The 19,964-nt window shown below is 34.0% G+C and overlaps 1 protein-coding gene across 6 annotated transcripts in view; it reads left to right on the top strand.

The window, feature by feature from the left end:
* NBEA (neurobeachin) overlaps positions 1–19,964 on the top strand; it is a 764,716-nt gene that overhangs the window by 157,219 nt on the left and 587,533 nt on the right. For all 6 annotated transcript variants that reach the window (XM_043991721.1, XM_043991715.1, XM_043991718.1 and 3 more), the window contains exons 13-16: positions 889–1,057; positions 15,345–15,424; positions 16,031–16,093; positions 16,187–16,284. In XM_043991721.1, coding sequence (XP_043847656.1) covers positions 889–1,057; positions 15,345–15,424; positions 16,031–16,093; positions 16,187–16,284 — 410 coding nt within the window. The remainder of the gene's footprint in view (positions 1–888; positions 1,058–15,344; positions 15,425–16,030; positions 16,094–16,186; positions 16,285–19,964) is intronic.

Below are 19,964 nucleotides of genomic sequence, written 5' to 3'. Positions count from 1 at the left end.
GAGTCTAACCAAACATATGCAAAAGAACAGTTTTCAATAAATATATAGAAAATAAAGATTGAGGGATTTATTTAGTAATTAGCAAAATATATTCTAGAAAAATAATTTAGCATTTTGGTGAGAAATGGATTTGGATTTTCATAGTATACTATATAAACTCCTAGTCTTCAAGGAGCAAATGAAACAAAGACAGTTTCAGAAGAAACTCCTTAGTGTTAGTCATTTAAAATAAACTCATTTTCATTCATGAAGAAATTCAGTTAAATCAGTGTTGTGGTACCATCTCATAGTCCTTCATTTGGCAAAAAAATATAAAGGAACTAAGTTTTATTTGTGAGTTTCATAGAAACACGTATGCTGTTATGACTGTTGAATTGAAAAATAGTAGAATCCTTTGGAAAGCATTCTGTTGGTAAATAGTAAAAATTACAAAAACAATCATGCTATCTCTCTCTTTTTTTTTTACCAGTAATTCTTTTGTTGGAAATATGCCTTAAAGGAGTTGTTGAGGAGGGGAATAGTGAGAAATCTTTTAAAAAATTGCTATAGTGCTGTTATTTGTAATTATACAAAACTGGGAAAAACAAAAATAGCCAATGATGGGAAAATGTTCTAATGAATTGTAGTAGATCAATGTAATGGAAATAATTCAGTTGTTATAACAGAACCAAAGCAGAGTACAGAGACCATATAAAAGGAAATTTGAATAGAAAATGAATACCCAAATATTTTGAAGGAGACTTAGGGGAATAATTGAATATTTTGTTTATACTTTTAAATATATATTTATATTTAACTTAAAATGAATATTTATAACAAATAGCTATTAATGCTTATCCTTTCAGTTCCCTTAATTCCTAGGCATTCATATTCTATATTATTTATTAGGTTCAACTTTCTCTGTATACCTATTTATCCGCTGAATTCATTGGAACTGCTACTATCTACACTACCATACGCAGAGTTGGAACAGTATTACAGCTAATGCACACATTGAAATATTACTATTGGGTTATTAATCCTGCTGATAGTAGTGGTATTACTCCTAAAGGATTAGGTAAGTACAATATTGCAACATTTATGTTTTACTTATTTAATATGCATATATGATTAAATGTCTCATTTTATAGGTTAATACTGCCTTGGAAATGCACAGTATAGATGAATGTGTTGTTAAATGAAGGAAAGGCATATTGAGAAGAATTGTGTCCAGTGAAGAGGTCAATTTCTTGTTACACTATTATTATGATACATAGAGGGAACTAGGTGGTATAGTGGATGGAGCACAGGGCTTGAAATTAGGAAGACTTGAGTTTAAAAAATGCTTCAGACACTTACTCATTGTATGTGACCCTGAGCAAGTCACTTAAACTTTGTATACCTATGTCTGTAAAATTGGGAAAATTATAGCACCTACCTCCCAGGGTTGTTTAATGGATAAAAGGAAATGATATTCGTAGAGATCTTTGCAAACCTTAAAATGCCATATAAATTCTAGCTATTATGCCATTTGTCTCCCCCCAATACCTCCCACAATTTATGTAGAAAACTATTACTATTATATCTTATTTTTAAAAGGAGGCATTTCAATGAATTATTCTGTTAAGTATATTTGAGTGTTTTTGTTTTTAAGTATTCAGAGTCTTTGTTTTTTTTTCTCCCCATAATACTTGTCTATTATAATGTTCTATTGTAATCATTCTAAAGGGTTAAGTTTTAGGATCTTAGTGAGCTGTAATATTCAACATATATTATAGTCTTTTTTCTGTAGAAGCTACCACAGATTTCACCAGCCATTCCCTTTTCTGTTTTGCCTTTGATGAAAGGCATTATTGCATGATGTTTAGAATTCTGGATTTGGAGTTAATAATAAATCAATCAAATGACATCAAACACCTGCTTTCACCAGAAAATGGTCTAGGCTCTGAACTTTAAAATATAAAACAATAAGACAGTATTTCCTCTCGACGACCTTTCATTCTATGGGGAGAGAAACACCATTACAAATATAGGTTATGAAGCAAATAGAAATTAGTACAAGGTTGTTAGGGAGAGAGGGCACTAGAAGTTGGAGGTATGACTTTTTGCAGAAGGCGTTTCTTGAGCTGTGTTTGTGTGTGTGTGTGTGTGTGTGTGTGAGAGAGAGAGAGAGAGAGAGAGAATTGGGGTTAAGTGACTTACCCAGGGTCACACAGCTAGTAAGTGTTAAGGGTCTGAGTCCAGATTTGGACTCAGGTCCTCCTCAATCCAGGGCCGGTGCTCTATCCACTGCACCACCTAGCTGCCCGGTCTTGAGCTTCATCTTGAAAGAAGAGAGGCAGATCTGATTATTTTTTTCAACATTTCACTGGATATTCTTAACATATTATTTCTTCTAGAGGCTTAATATAACACTGCATAACTAAATTAATTTAGGTGATATTGTCAATTTTATTATACTGTCACAACTTAGACATAAACAATGTTTAAGTTTCTCCAGTTATTTATGACTATCTTTATTTCTGAAAAGATTGTTTTGTAATTGGATTAAAATAGTTCCTGGGTATGTCTTGGGACATACAGTTCTCTAATTATTTTTAATGGAATTTTTCTCTCTATCTCTTTCTGGATTTATGTACAAGAATGCTAATGATTTATGTTTTTATGATTTATGTAGATTTATTTCATATTCCAAAATTTTGCTGAATTTGCCATTTATTTCAGTTAATTTTTAATTGATGCTTTAGACTTTTCTAGACAGGCCATCAATTACATCATATGTAAGAAAATATATTTATTTCTTCTTTGCCTATGTTTATTCCTTCAGTTTCTCTTTTTGTTTCCTTAGCTTAGCATCACTTTGCCACTGTTCTTGTTGATAAAACCTTTGACTTTTTCCCATCCTATCCATCTATTTATTTATTTGCTCACCCATCCATTTATTTATTTTTTGTCTGTTTATCTATTATATTTCCATATAATTCTTGCTCTTGGTTTTAGTTAGTATTTACTGTATTCAGCAAGAGTTCATTTGTTCATAAAAGGAACTTACATTCTAATAGGAGAGGCAAGAAATAAATAAATACAGATGGAATATAAAGAGAATAAGTACAAATAAATACAAAATAGGTCTTATATAGAAGGTAGTGCTTGATCTATGTCTTGAAGAAAGAAAAGGATTATATTAGGTATATTCCTGGCATTGAGAATAGTCAGTACAAAAGGCATAGTTATGTATGAGGAATAGAGAAAGCAAATTTACTTGCATCATGGAGTACAGGGAATAGAATAATGTCCAGTCAGGCTGGAAAGATACATTGGAGACATTTTGAAGGACTTTAAAAACTGAACAAAAGAATTTGCTTAGAGGCTATAGGGAATTGATTGAGTAGAGGAGCAATATGATCATGTGCGGCTTAAGGAAAATCATTTTATTCGAGCTTTGTGCTAGACGAACTGGAGTCAGGGTAGACTTGAAGTAGGAGAGCAGTATGATGAAGGCCTGAACTACAATGGCAGCTGTGTGAGTAATAGGTATTACTAAGTAAGGTGAGCAGTGTGGATGTGAGAGATATGGAGGTAGGGACAGCAAGACTTAGCAATTGATTAGATATATGGGGCGAGGGAAAATGAAGATTTGAGGATAATACTAAGGGTATGAACCCAGGACACTGGAAGAATGGTGGTGCCCTTGACCAAATAGGGGCATCCTCTCCAAATTCTCCTCTATGTCCTGAGAAAGAAGGATTTTACTGTTATTAGGAATATCTGAGAATTAAATAAATTCTTGTTAAATTAACATATTTTACCCTCAAGTTATAAATTCATTTCAATTCAGTAAACATTTATTAAGTACCTATTGTGTGCCAGGTATTGTGCTAAATGCTGAGGATTCAAATAAGAAAAAGAAAAGCAATTCCTGACCTCAAGGAGCTTATACACTAACAGGGATGACAACATCAAAAGGAAGCTGAAATAATGGATGGGGACAGCATGATGTTTCATGGAGTGGAAACTAAGTCTGATGGACAATGGAGAGTTACCTGCTAAGTTCTGAGCCCTCTATAAAAGCATTAGGAGGAACTTATTTCTCTACCATTCAGTCCTTCAATCAGAGTGGAGAAGAAACTGTGGCAATTGAGAAAATATTGAGTATCATCAGGACATTTGGTGTTAAATTTTGTTTAATTGAGGGTCACAAAACCAACAAGATGGAGGACTAGACATATTCTCTAATTTTTATGACGTTTCAAACCTTGCCAACCTTTCCAAAATAGCAATTATGCACAAGCCATAAAGGAAGTTTATCTGACAACATAGTTTAAGTCACCAGGAATCCCAATGAGGTAATAATTCAGTGAACTAACAGCAGAGGAAACAAATCCTTAACTGCTAATGTATTCACTCAGGACCTCATCATCAGCTGTTCAATTCTGCCCTCCCTCTATTCTCCTCCCAGTGCCAAATGAAAAGGCCAAAGCATGATTGGACTGGAATAATGTTGCAGTGGCTCCTGAGCAACAGAGTTTAGCCAGAGAACTGAGAAACAAAGGAAATTTGGGTAGGATACATGTGTGGCCCTGTGGTACTCGACTAAATTGAAGTTAAAAGCACATAATCTGGGGCCAAGTCTATCCCCCCCAAAAACCACTTGAGGCTGAGACTGAGGCCTGGTAATGTGAATTTCCCAGAATGAGAGGAGACTAAGAAAGTTTTGAAGTATAGCCAAACTGAAACTACCATCAAGGGGGAAGGAGGCAGAAGTGAGTGATAGGGGAATATGAGAAAAAAAAGATTGAAATTAGTAAAGATCTTAGGAGTAATAAAATTTAATTGAAGACCTTGAACAAAAGGAGATAAACCAACAGAGAAGTTATTAAAAACAGAAAGGATTATGGCTTCTAGTTCAGCTAAACAAGTCCAGATGTTTATCAATAACTATTGCAAGACAAAGGGAAACAAATCAATACTTTATGAGGCAGAGGACACCATGGATTTCCAAGGCAGAAGGGATCACAGCAAGGTCTTCTTGATGGTTTAAAAGAGAAACTGTGAAAACAGAATTTATATCCTACACAGTAGAAATGATTGGTAGAACAGAGAAACTTTAATACACAGCTACAAGTCTGGCCAAAGAAATAAAAGAGAGAATAAATGAATGGGGTTGCCAATACACAGAAATGAAAGACAACCTAGAAGAGAAGCAAAAGGTAATAATAATAAAAGAAAAACTGATCCTCATACCACTGAAACATAGTGATTTCAAAGACGGATTCCATTGATACAATATAAGGATCATAGGTATCCCAGAAGTGCACGGCAAGTCAAGAAACCTGAAAAAAAAATATAATGCAAAAAATCATACAAGAAAACTACTCAAAACTTCTGGACACAGAAAACAAAATACCAGTCTAAAGGCTCCACAGATTGCCTCTGGGGATTAGGAGCAGATGAATGTTAAATACCAAGATACATAGTGTTTAATAATTCTAGTGACTACATATTCTTAAAGTGATCTGGGGAAAAACTCTTCAAATATAAAAGAAAGAAAATTTTAATAGCTCAAGACTATTCTTCACCTACTAGTAATTGTTTGAAGGAATGGAATACTGTATTTTGAGCTTGCAAAAGAGATAGGAGCTCACCAAGCATCCCAAGGTGACATACTCTTCAAACCAGAGCCTAAATATTCATTTAAAAAGATGGACATCCAGTAAAAGAAACACAAGTAGCAAGGATAGTAATAAAATAACAACAGACATTATGAAATTTTTTCATTCTATAAGTACACAAGGGAGTGCATAAGGGTGAAAGCAAAAGTCAAATAAAAATGATAGTAGAGAAACTGACCTGAGACATCCAAGACCCCGCTTTTCAATAGCTGCCTATAGGCAAACCTATTTACAGAGTAGGAGGCTGCATAAAAAGTGTGAAGGGAAGAAGACAGAGGGGAATATGCAATTTACCTGTATTATGTCAAGGGCTAAAAAGTAACAGAAAATAAATCTTGTAATCTCTCAGGATTAAAGGGATGTAATGGAGAAGGTACAAAGAGACAAAGGGAAGGATTGAAACATGGGGAAAATGGGGAAAACTTCTTTCTATGATGGAAATGAGGTATGACTGATGAATGGTCCCAGGGGAGAAGAGAGATATTCTTTAAAGGGAAATGGGGACCTTACCATGATTTAATCTACCTGGATTTAGTGTTTAGAGACCATTTATCCTACCCCAGAAGGAAAATTGGAGCTCCTGGGGGCAAATGACACAGATTGAGAAGGCATAGATCCAGGGAGCAAATTTAAAGGCAAAGGGGAAAAATGACTATGGGAGGGCAAAGAATAATAATGAATTGCAGAAACAGGGACATACAAATATTCTTGCTATGGGACAACATCTTCTCTATTACTTGAAGGAACTCTTTCTAAGAGTGAGTAACAACAGAAAAGGGTGATTAAGGAGAAAGATCTACAAGGCAGTAACATAGAAATTGTTTAGAAGGGGGAATCTAAAATAACTATTTTAGGATTCTTAATTCCTTGGGGAATACAAAGACTAAAGAAGTTTAAGGGCCATGAATCAAAGACTCAAAATTTAGTATAGAAATAAAGGGAAGAAAATGAGGGGGAAATTCTTAAAAAGGATTCTGCACTAAAAAGTACAAAAAGTGAAATATTAAAAAATAATGAAGAAAACAAGTTTAAGGGGGAAAGAGGAAAGGGAATTTTACTAGATTGCTTAACTCAGGAAAAGAGTGGGGCATCATTAAATAATGAGTTAAAAGGAAGGAAAAAAGAACAAATAAGCAAAACTGGAGAAAGGATAACAAATGAAAAGCAGTGGAGCTTGAGGTTAAGGGGAATATAGCCAGTGAGAATAGGGTTGCCTTAAATTAGATTAAAATAACTAAAGAAATAAAATAAATTTACAGAAGAAGAGGGGGAAATCCTAATTTAGAAAAGAGATTGTTGAATATACTAAGCAGTTTCTCATTTGTAGTTCTGAAAATTTCCCCTTCTACAGTTCTGCACACAAATCATCCACCTGGAGAACATCTGAGATACACCTTTTGGTAGACTAATTCTACAGACCATCTATCCAGCTACATGTCATAATCTGGTCAATATGTGGTTTTCTTCTATCTTTATGATTAAACTAATTCATACATTGGTTATTATAGACAATATATTAGAAATCAACACATTTAATCAACTTGCAGTATGTTTAATATATAAAAGTGTATTGGATCCATACTGTGAAATCTTTGCAGTATTGCATATCTTAACAGAAAATTCAATTCAACAAGTATGTGTAAGCACCTAAAGTATTTTAGCCACAGTATGAATCTCTTAGGGAAGATGTGAAGATAAACATTTAAGATACTATTATTTGTATTCAAAAAGTTTGGCTAGTAAAATAAGGCATCTCAGAGAAATAAAATGTCTATTTCTCTTAAGAGTCTGATAGCCAAGATTTATAAGCAACTAGAAGAAATATTTAAAGCCTGCCAGTTTCATCTTTTGTAAGATCTCCCAAATAATCCCCCTTCTCTCCTTTGACACTGCCACCCCTCTAGTGTAGACCCTCATCACATTAAACCATAACTATTGCCATAACCTGCTGGTGGATCTGCCCAATCTGATCCATTCAGCTACTCAAGTGATATCTCTAAAACACAGGTCTAATCATGTCACCCCCATCTACTCAAACTCTTCTTATTGCCTTTGGGGTCAAATGCAAAAATGCTCTGTTTTAGAATTCATAGTCCTTCACTTAGTCCCCTCTCACCTTTCTAGTTTTCTTATACCTAACTCCTGAACATGTACTCTTTTATCCCTTGACATTGATCTCCTGGCTGTTCTACAAACAAAACACCTCATCTCTCATCTCTGGGCATTTTTTTTCTAGCTATCTCCTATGAGGAGGACTAGAGAGCTTCAGATGGAGACTGGAAAGCATCTGGAATGCTCCTCTTATGCTCTAACGTCTCTGGCTTCTTTTAAGTCTCAACTCAAATTCTCCCTCCTGCAGAAAGCCTTCTTCAACCCCTCTTAATTCCAGTACTTTTCCTCTGTTAATTATTTTTTATCCTGTCTATATCTTCCTTTGTCTCTGTATATTTTTCTTGTCCTCCATTAGACTGTGAACTCCTTAAAGGCAGGGATTATCTTTTGACTTTTTTTTTTTTTTGTATTTCCAGTGCTTAGCACAGTGCCTGGCACATAGAGAGTGCTTAATAAATGTTTATTTATTGATTTATTGATTGTTTTGTATGTATAATTAATTAGAATCTATATTAACCATAAGCATCTCTATATCCTTGACAAGTTAGTGTTTCTTGCTCTGTGCTTGTGTTTCTATTGAATATTTTGGTAATAGTTTAAAAAGTAGGCCTTTTGACCATTTTTACTATGTTCTATTTATTTGTCACTAAAAACATTTACTAAAAGCCAAAAGCCTTAAAGGTCTATGGCATAGCTACATGTATATGTTGTAAGGACACTGTTTATTTTTTGTAATTTATTATATGGAAATATGTGGAATTTTGTATGGTACAAATCAAGTACTGTAATAGTAAATGTGATTTTTACCTCACCCTGTAATTGATCATAACACTGTATGTTATTTGATTTGTTTTTTTCTCACATCAACAAATCGAAATTTATAGACATGACAAATTATCCAAGTGACTTCTTTAGTTTGCTTGTAGTTTTAAGAAAGGCTCACAGTCTTACCATGTTAGAGTTGGAAGGACTTTTACAAGTCAGTGAGACCAATACCTTCATTCTCCCATTCAGGTCTTTGATAGCCTAAAGGAGAAGAGAAAAGGTGTTAAGTGAAGTAGCAGATCCAATTCCTTATCATAATTTAGTGCTTTTTCTACCCTTGCATTTCCTTTGGTCTCTAAATTTATGTGCTAGTTTTTTTCTGAACCACAGGATCACTGCTTTTATAAAAGCAAGGAAGATGTTTTAAGTACTTATCTGGATTATAAGTTTAATAATTTTACTATTTTAAATACCATATATAATTTAAATTCTAATTTTTGAAATTAAACCAAGTAAAAAAAATTCCAGTCAATAACTTATCAGAATCCATTAAAATATGTAACTGCATAATGGAAACACCTCCAAGTATCCCATATATTTTGGTCTTTCTTTCCTTTTCTATATTACATACACAATAGAGGAACAAGTAAAATTTATTATTGATAGCCTTGCATTTCAGGTTACTATGGATTCCACATATGCATTGGTTCTCTTTGAAAATCCAATTCCATCTGATCCATAAAGTGTGTTAATCTTGCAGTCTATGAAAGTCTTGGGACAAAATGAAAGGCAAAATGAAATGAAAAGCTCATGAAGCTTATGTTCCATTTGGGTGGCTTGACATGTAGGTGTATAAGAATTTGAGCAGCTGGCAGAAACAGCTAGAAGAATCAAGAAAACCTTTTCTTAGGAGTTGGCCCTTGAATAAAATTATTTTATTCAGAGGTCACTTAAATGATGATTCTGCTAGATTATCAGCTATCTCTTGTTGTTCAATAGTTTTCAATTTTATCTGACTTTATGTGATCTCATTTAGGGTTTTCTTGACAAAGATAATGGAGTGATTTGGCATTTCCTTCTCCAGCTCATTTTACAGATGAGGAAACTGAGGCAAATGGGGTTAAGTGACTTGCTCAGGGTCACATACCTAATAAGTTTCTGAGGCCAGATTTGAACTCAGGGAATATTGAGTCTTCTTGACTTCAGGCCTGGTATTCTATCCACTGTGCCAGTTAGCTGCCCAGTGCCTTCTGCTTTTCAAGGAGTTCTTCTCTTTAGTGGACTTTGGTGCTTCTTTTACCATTTGGCCTATTCTGTTTTTTAAGGTACTACTTTTGTTCTTCCTTTACCAAATTGTTGATTTTTTTTTCATTATTTTCTTACTTCACTTCCATTTCTTTTCTCCATCTTTCTTTCAACTCCCTTTTTTTGTTTGTTTTTGGGTTTTTTTGTGTGTGTTTTTTTGCAGGGCATTGGGGGTTAAGTGACTTGCCCAGAGTCACACAGCTAGTAAGTGTCAAGTGTCTGAGGCTGGATTTGAACTCAGGTACTCCTGATTTCAGGGCCCGTGCTTTATCTACTGTGCAACCTAGCTGCCCCTCCCTTATTTGGTTTTTAAAATCCTTTTTGAGCTCTTCCAGAATATTTTTTTTGAGCCTGAGAGCAATTTACATTTTTTTTTTTGAGGCTTTTGATATAGCAGTTTTGAGTTTGTTGTCTTCTTCTGAATTTGTCTTTTGATATTCCTTGTCACCATCATAGCTTTCTTTGGTCAGGTTCAATTTTTTGTTGTTTGCTCATTTTCCCAGCCAATTTCTTGACTTTTAACTTTGTGTTAAAGTTGAGCTCTGTTCCCTGGGGTAAGGTGGCACTGTCTTAAGCTTCAGGATTTTTGTGTAGCTGTTTTCAGAGTTAGTTCTGGGAGTGCTGGCGGGGGATGGTCTACACATTTTTAGTTCTTCCAAGAATATGATCTAAGGAGAGGTGTAGTCAGTGTTTTCCTGGCCTGTTCTCTTGTCTATAAGTGACTATAAGCACTCTTTCCCACCTTGGAGCTGTGGCCAGGGTTCTGGTCCCTCTGCAGCTCTGGCGTGTTCGTACTCCTTCTTGCCTTGGGACTGTGACCCAGGACTATAGCTCACATCTCTCCATGGTCAATACAACAGTCCCCTACCCAGTGCTAGCAAAGGGACCCCTGTAATCTCCTTCTGATGTCTCACCCATTTGCAGTCTATGGGCTGAGCACTCTGGAAACAGCTGCTGTGGATTCAGTTGTCCCCAAGTCTGACCCCCATCTCACCTCCCTAGGCCTGGTGTTGGCTTTCCCTGGACTGTGCTCCACTTTGACCCTAATGTGAAAGACCTTTCCTATTAACCATCTAGTTTGTCTTGGGCTGGAGAATTGTTTTTTGCTGCCCTTTTGTTCATTCTACCAATCCAGATTTCATATTGAGGTATTATTTTAAAATTGTTTGGAAAGGAATTTGGGAGAACTCAATGAGTCCCCTTTTTTTCCCACCATCTTCCACACTTTTTCTTATAGGGAGAAGTCTGAGGATTTTAGGCTGGGGAAATAATTTGTTTCATAATATTTTCAGTCAGAGTAAAATATGTGTTTTAATATGCTTCTGCATTAGTCATCTATATGTGTTTTATACTGACTCTTGAATTACAGTAGGCTGATTTATATTTAATCTTCCAAAAAGTCAGTGTTAAAATAAGTCTAGCCAATATTTCCCTATAATCTTAAAAATGTGTTTACATGAACAGGATACCCTAATCTACAAAAGGACAGAAATTATGAGACAATCTGTTAGTATTTGAATATCAAAGGAATTTTTCTGTGTTTAGTTGACAGCCATGTAAATTGACAGTCATTTATTTCTAAGACTCAAGCCAAATTTTTAAACCAAATAATTACTTTACATATGTATGTAAAATATTATTATTTGAATGCCAAATAAAATATTTAATTTCCCAGAGATAGGAATGAAACAAAAAAGCCCTTTTTCTATATATATACAGACTTAAAAGATTAGTGAACCAGATGAGATTATTTACTTGGTCCCACTACTGAAGTAAAGCTATAGTTTGCTTCAGACCAACATAAGGGCTGCCTAGAACATTGGTTCCTAAATTAATTTGGGTATGAAACAATTTGTTGGTTGAAATTTATTGGTGGTACCAGGAAGTATAAGTTTGGAGCTATGAAATATCCCTAGGATAAAGACAGTTGGGAGAATTTTTCAGTAAAATAAAAGGGAAGTAAGTTTGTTTTCATACCAAAAATTCTCCAAGAAGAATTTTTGTCATGTAATTTTTATTTCAAAATTTCCTTTGAAAAACTCACAGACATCAGCATTTTCATAGTGATCTTTAATTCCCTTCATATAAAACATAAGGATTCTGATTATAAAGGATTAATAAACTCACAGACTTGTATTTTACTCTAAGCAAGCACTAATCAAAGTTATTATAATGATATAATCTCAGAAAAAATAGAGAAAAATGGAATAATTTTAAATCAAATATGCCTTTTGCTACTGACAGTGGATGCCTTTAGTAGTGATGGTTGATGGATGGGGAGAGGGTGGCATATGATGGAAAACATCTTTTATTTTTTCTTCAGAATAGACTCAAAGAACTATATATATATAAAAGAAAATTAAGTATAAAGATAAATATGCAAATTTGCTTTAACACATTTAAAAATAATGTTAAATTTTATGCTGATGCTTGCTTAAAGCAAAAGTCTTAATTATTTGAATATTTTAGCTAAATTATTCTTATGCTGGGAAGAGAAGAAAAGGAAATGCTTTTCCCAAGGAAAACTAATTCTTCTGAAGGCAAAGGTGATAGATGGCTTCTCTCTATTTAACAAATATTCATTTAGTATCCATTGTCTGCCATATACTGAGCTAGACTGGTAGAAATAAAGATAAAACACGATACTTTGCTTGCCCTTCAGAAGATTGTAGCCTAGAAAGGAAGTTATGTTCTAGTAAGTTCTTGGAGACAAGTCTAGTAAAGGGCATTTTAAATTATGAGAGCAAGACACTCTCGTGGTATGTGGGTAGGTGGGAGCAAGGCAAAGTGATAGTGTATCTGGACAACTAAATTTTCAATAGGGTATAAAATGGATTTAATAATAACAGTGTCATTAAAATGTTTGTAGTAAGAGTATAGTGCAGTACTATAATATTTGAAATCCTGAAATGAAAATATAATTTCTAATAGGAAGAATCATAGTGTTCAATCAAATTCATCAAGTGTTTGTTATAATGCTAAGGTGCTAGGAATAAGTCTAGAGACCAGAATTCCTACTTTGCCTTCTTTGAGAAGAGGGAAGCAGAAGAGCACATAGCTAAGTAAATATAAAGTATATGAAAAATATAAAGGGCAGCTAGGTGGTACAGTGAATAAAGTACCAGGCCTGAAGTCAGGAAGATTCATCTTCCTCACTTCAAATCTGGCCTCAGACATTTGTTGGCAGTGGGAAACTCAGCGAGACACTTAACTAGATTTGCCTCAGTTTCATCATCTGTAAATGAGTTGGAGAAAGAAATGGCAAACCATTCCAGTATGTTGCTAAGAAAACCCCAGATGGGGTAATGAATTGTCAGTCAGAACTGAAAACAGCTGAACAACAACTAGATTCAACAAAGAGTCTAATCTGAAGAGGTATATATTGTAGATGCAGTTCTTCCGATGTCCTTATATGTAGATGATATTGTGCTGGTTGGATCTTCTTGTGATTTTTCTGCTTTGGAAAATAATCTTTAGGTTGAGATGGATAGAACAAAAGTGGTTAGCATTGATACTTTAGATGACTTCATTTCACAGGGCCTGCATGAATTCTACAGCCCAGTATAATTAGGGAAAACAAAACTCTGTTCTTTGAACATGTATGTGTCACAGAAATGAAAAAGGGGAAAAATGGCCCTTTAAAAAAAAAAAGCATAGGGTATAGTCTATAAATTCTAGGCCACTGTGCTTGTCTTTAATTGCTATAAGTTCTAGAATACTTTTTTTTTCAAGAATTCTTTATTTAACAGATTTTTTTAAAAAGCATTTAGGGAGGAAAGTAATGACAAAGAGGTTTGATGGCTTCATCTCCCTCACATGAGATTACATCTCCTGATGGGGCATTTTCATTGGTTGTCCCTTGGACCTTAAATGCTCACCTTTTTATCTCTACCTCCTAGCCTCTCTATCATTCTTCAAATTTCAGCTAAAGTTCCAATTTCTGAAAGAAGCCTTTCCCAGTTCTTCTTAGTCTTAGTGGCTTCCTTCTGGGATTGTCCTCACTTTATCCTGTATATATAACCTTAAGACTGCACAAAGACTTCTGGGATGCTTTATATTTTGTTAGGACATGCTTTTATGTATTGTTCTATTCTCCAATTAAAATGTGAGCTCCTTGAGAGAAGGAACTGTTTTTTTGCCTTTCTTGGTATCCCTGGTATCACAGTGCTTAATTAGCACATAGTAGGTGCTTAATAAATTATTTGCTGACTACATTTAGCATATTATATTTAATTCTGGGTTGTTTTCAGTGACATAAACAAATTGGAGCATGTTCAAAGAAGGTCAGCCAGAATTATGAGAGTTTTAGGTGGCATTCTTTTCAAGGATTAGTTCAAATAAATCGAGATATTTAGTCACAAAATGATAGTTTTCCATTAGTCCTCTGGAATTGAGGTTGCTCATTGCATTTATCAGAGTTTTAATTGCTTGTCTTTATGAATTTAAGATGGACAGGGGCATGTTTTTGGACAGGGCCAGTTCTGGAATTTGTTTTGCTTGAATGTTCATATTATCTTTCTTTTTGAGAAGGCAGGAGAGAAAATTTGTTCATCGAAAAAAATAAAATTTTTAAAAGAAGATAGCCATTTAGGTTTTTAAAGGGCTGTTCTGTTGACAAGGGAGTATATTTTTTCTACTCAATGCCACAGCTCAGTTCTTAGACTAATGAGGAGAAACTTGAAAGTTTAATTTAGCTTCAGTTAAGAGAAGGAAAAAAAAAAACCACCAATAGCTTTTCAAGAGTTAGATTTGTCTAGAAATGGAATGAGCTAATTTAGAAGCTTAGTGGTGTCTAAATCATTGGAAGCCTCTATGTAGAATAGGATGAATTTACATATTTAAAGGGAATTCCTCTTTGAGTGAAGGTTAGATTAATGACCTCTAAGTTCCCTAAGGTTTGGGGAATGTTGAAGTAAGCAGATCTTCATATCCCTTTATTGAATTCTTCTGTTGAGAATCACTGAAAACTGAAAGTGATTTTTAAATTAGAATTTATTTTCCTTTGTTCTTCCCACTATAATCCTTGTATAATTTGAGGTGTATTGGCCATTAATCATTTCAAATTGATAAAGCATGACAAGTTTAAAAGTTGGATTCCATGATGTTTTTGTAAAAGTGTACAGTTGCATTTTCTAAATTGTTTGGTCTTGAACTATTTTGTGGATTGAAATACAAAGATTGTACTCTAAAATCATATTCTTCCAGATCTGATGTATATTCACAGGATAAAGTAGGTTTTGGGGAATTCTTAAAGGCATATAGAGAAAATTTAAACACATTTTCATACATTTAATGAGCATTTTCGGTACACTCATAATTACATGTTTTCAGTTTTTGAAAGGAAAATATCACTAGAGTTGAAATTTTCTCAAGAAAGCATTCATTTATATGATGTTGTGTACTTTATAGGAAACATTGTCATATGATCTCTGAAACATAGAAAAGTCTGATAATCTTTAAAATAATTGCATAAAGATAATTTAAAAAAGCATTGTTTGTGTTTTATTCTAGATGGTCCCCGACCCTCACAAAAAGAAATTATATCATTACGGGCATTTATGCTGCTTTTTTTGAAGCAGCTTATATTAAAGGTAAACTTAATTGTAATTTGTTGGGTTTTTTTTTTTGAAAGAAATTGCAGCTTTTAGGTTTTAATGTCTAAGAGTAATACATATCCCTATCATGTGCTAAGAAATAACCTACCAGAATTTTTTTAGTTTTATCAAAATAACATAAACTGCCCATGAATTTTTGTAGAACTTAATATTTCTCATATTTATTTTAAGAAAATAATTCTCACAGGGAGTCTAGATGTTGAATAGGAAAGAAAGTTGTCTATGTAAACATGTCATTTGAACATATACCTTATAGTATAGGGAAAATTCCTTAACATATAATGAATAAGAAAAATGTAATCATAAGTTACCTGAAAGTAAATGGACATTTTTAGTGGTTTATTTTCCATTTAAATGTAATATTTTGGTTATTGATTTACTTAAATTTAATTATGATTAAGGTTTATAACTTTGAAGCTGTTTTTATTCTGTGAAGTATGAAATAATTTTGATGTCTATGAAATAATTACCATTTGGCTGTAATTTGTTTTCTTTTAAAAAGCAGTCATTCTATAGTTTTCTTTACTAAAAGGTAAACATTTTGGATTTTATTTAACCAAAAAAATACCACCTTTCTATTAGGATCGAGGGGTCAAGGAAGATGAACTTCAGAGTATATTAAATTATTTATTAACAATGCATGAGGTAAGATTTATGGGTATTCTTTGAATTCTTTATTTTATAATGTATAGTATAATTAAATTTAACATCTAAAATATTGCTTTTCATTCCTTGTAGGATGAAAACATACATGATGTGTTGCAATTATTAGTGGCATTGATGTCAGAACACCCAGCCTCAATGATACCTGCCTTTGATCAAAGAAATGGGATACGGTAAGATAATAGTATTGTTAGGTATCAACATTGTGTGTTTGCAGAGCTACACAGAAAAATATTTGTCTGATTGGCTCATTCTTACAGATGAGGGAAGTAAAATAATAAAATTTAGGAAAATCTTTTATTTGTTATGGAACGAAATGGAATAAATACTATATATTTATGAGATAATAAAATAAGTGAGATTTTAGGAAAATAAAAGTATTCCATTAAATTTTATATGGATAGGAAGAGGTAAGTGAGGAAAAAGATTTAAAGGTGACATAATGTGAATAAAGGTATAGTAATATTTTCTTTTTTTTTTTCTTGGTGAGGCAATTGGGGTTAAGTGACTTGCTAAGGGTCACACAGCTAGTAAGTGTTAAGTGTCTGATGTCAAATTTGAACTCAGGTCCTCCTGAATCCAGGGCTGGTGCTCTCTCCACTGCGCCACCTAGCAGTGGATAGTAGTATTTTCTAAAGGAGAGATATTGATAAAATAAAGATTTCTAGAGTCATTTTCAGTATTGGAAATAGTACCACGTCTAAGAGAATTTATGAATCTTCTTAACTTTTTTTTATCTGAAGTAACCCATTTCTTAGTTTAAGCAATCTGAATTCTGTGTTTATTTTTTCAGACCTTTGTAATAACTATCCCCAGTGTCTAGATTCATCTCACCTGTGCCTTAGTTTCTCTGCTTTACTTTAAGAATCAAATGAAAAACACTGTTAATGATTCCATGAATTAGACCAGATATTCTGTAAATAAATTTGAAGTTATGCCCCCGAGTTACTGAACTGTAATTAAATACACTTTGACCCAGCAATACCATTACTAGGTCTGTATTCCAAAGAGATCAAATTAGGGAAAAAGGACCTATATGTACAAGAATATTTATTGTAGCTCTTTTTGTTGTGGTAAAGAACTGGAAGAATGGGGAATAGCTGAACAAATTGTGGTATATGCATGTAATAGAATACTATTGTGACAGAAGAAGTGATGAAATGGAGGGAAGAGTTCAGATATACATGGGAATAATACTTCTATGAATTAATGTATATGAAATGAACAGAAGCATGAAAACAGTTTATAAATGGACAAAAACAAAGTAACTATAAACAGCTTTGAAATATTGAGAAACTGAATAATGTATAATAACCAATTAGAATTCCATGAGAACACATACTACCTACCTCCTGTAAGCAAGTTGATGGCTTCAAGATGTAGAATGAGACATACTTTTATTTTTTTTTTACTTTGTCTAAGTTGTCTTTTTTTTATATAAACATTTTATTATTTTCCAGTTACATTTAAGGATAGTTTTCAATATTTGTGGGGGTTTTGGGGTTTTTTTTTTTGTTTTTTTGCAGGGCGATGGGGGTTAAGTGACTTGCCCAGGGTCACACAGCTAGTAAGTGTCAAGTGTCTGAGGCCGGATTTGAACTCAGGTACTCCTGAATCCAGTGCCAGTGCTTTATCCACTGCGCCACCTAGCCGCCCCACAATATTTGTTTTTTTATAAGATTTCTAGTTTCAAATTTTTCTCCCTCAAGGGGGCAGCTAGGTGGCACAGTGGATAAAGCACTGGCACTGGATTCAGGAGTACCTGAGTTCAAATCCGGCCTCAGACACTTGACATTTACTAGCTGTGTGACCCTGGGCAAGTTACTTAACCCTCATTGCCCCGCCTCCCCCCCACCCCCCCAAAAAAATTCTCCCTCCCTCTCCCCTTCCCAACAAAGCAAGTAATCTGATATAAGTTATATATGCACAATAACATTAAACATATTTCTGCATTAGTCATGTTATGCGAGAAGAATCAGAGCAAAAAGGAAAACCTCAAAAAAGAAAAACAACAACAAAAAACAATAGAAATAGTATAGTTCGATCTAGATTCCACAGTTTGTTTTTTTCTGGATTTGGAGAGCATTTTCCATTATGAGTCCTTTGGAATTGTCTTGGACCATGGTATGGCTGAGAAGAATCAAGTCTATCACAGTTGATCAACACATAATGTTGTTGATACTGTATATAATGCTCTCCTGGCTCTGCTCATCTCACTCATCATCAGTTCATGCAAGTCCTTCCAGGTTTCTCTGAAAACCGCCTGCTCATCGTTTCTTACGTCACAATAGTATTCCATTACATTCATATACCACAACTTGTTCAGCCATTCCCCAATTGATGGACAGCCCCTCAATTTCCAATTCCTTGCCACCACAAAAAGAACAGCTATAAATATTTTTGTACGTGTAGGTCCTTTTCCCCTTTTTATGATCTCCTTGGGAAAAAGACCTAATAGTAGTATTGCAGGGTCAAAGGGTATGCACAACTTTATAGCCCTTTGGGCATAGTTCCAAACTGCTCTGCAGAGTGGTTAGATCAGTTCACAGCTCCACCAACAATGGATTAGTGTTCCAATTTTTCCACAACTTCTCCAACATATTTTATTTTCGTTTTCTTTGTCATATGAGCCAATCTGATAGGTTTGAGGTGGCACCTCAGAATTGTTTTGATTTGCATTTTCTGATCAGTAGTGATTTAGAGCATTTTTTCATATGGCAATAGATAACTTTGCTTTCTTCATCAGAAAACTGCCTGCTCAAATGCTTTGACCATATCTCAATTGGGGACTGACATGGATACTTATAAATTTGATTTAGTTCCTTATATATTTTAGTAATGAGGCCTTTATCAGAAGTACTGGCTATAAAAATTGTTTCCCAGCTTTCTGCCTCCCTCCTAATTTTGAATGCATTGCTTCTGTTTGTAGAAAAACTTTTTAATTTAATGTAATGAAAATCATCCATTTTGCATTTCATAATATTCTCTACCTCTTGTTTGGTCACAAACTGTTCTTTCCATAAATCTGAGAGGTAAACTATTCCTTCCTCTCCTAATTTACCTATGATATCACCTTTTAGAGACATACATTTAACATTTGTTTTTTAAAATTGTGAGTTACAAATATTTTTCTTCCCTCCTTACTGGCTTTCCTCATAGAGAAGGCAAGCAATTTGATAAAGGCTTTATACATGTGCAGTTATGCAAAAACATTTCCATATTAGTCATGTTGCAAAAGAAAACAGACCAAAAAAAAAACAACCCAAGAAAAATAAAGTTTTTTTAAAAAGTATGTTTCTATCTGCAGTAAGAATACATCATTTCTTTCTCTGGAAATAGATAGCATTTTTCCTCTCAAGTACTTTGCAATTGCTTTAGATCACTGTATTACTGAGAATAACAACAAGCACTTGATAAATGCTTGTTGGATATTCAGATATGAGCTGAACCCTGGTGGCCTTTAGGTCTCTTTCAACTTTGATATGATGCAATTCACACCAAAATGGAATTTACAAAAACTAGGGAGTAAAACATCTATGAAATCTCCTAATTAGACTACGTTGACCAACAAAGAAACAGTTTTTAAATTTGTAGTTTGTACAGAATACTGTGCTAGACCTTACAGGATGTAAAATATTTAGATAAAACAGTGTTTCTGTCATCAAGTAGCTTGTTCTCTTATTAGAGAAGCAACTCATTATATAACAAGTATAATAAGTTACAAAATAATGTGTTATGAGGTCTGTTGAAAGGTGGAAGAAGGAGCTTTAATTTGCTATTTCTCATAATTGGGCTACCTAAGGAGAGTATTAAAACATGGAAGAAGGGGTGGAGAGAATGGACATAAGATATA

This window comes from Dromiciops gliroides, chromosome 3, assembly GCF_019393635.1.
Source record: "Dromiciops gliroides isolate mDroGli1 chromosome 3, mDroGli1.pri, whole genome shotgun sequence".
NCBI lineage: Eukaryota > Metazoa > Chordata > Mammalia > Microbiotheria > Microbiotheriidae > Dromiciops > Dromiciops gliroides.
The sequence above is the reverse complement of the archived record's forward strand: the minus strand, read 5'-3'. Positions and strand labels throughout refer to the sequence as shown.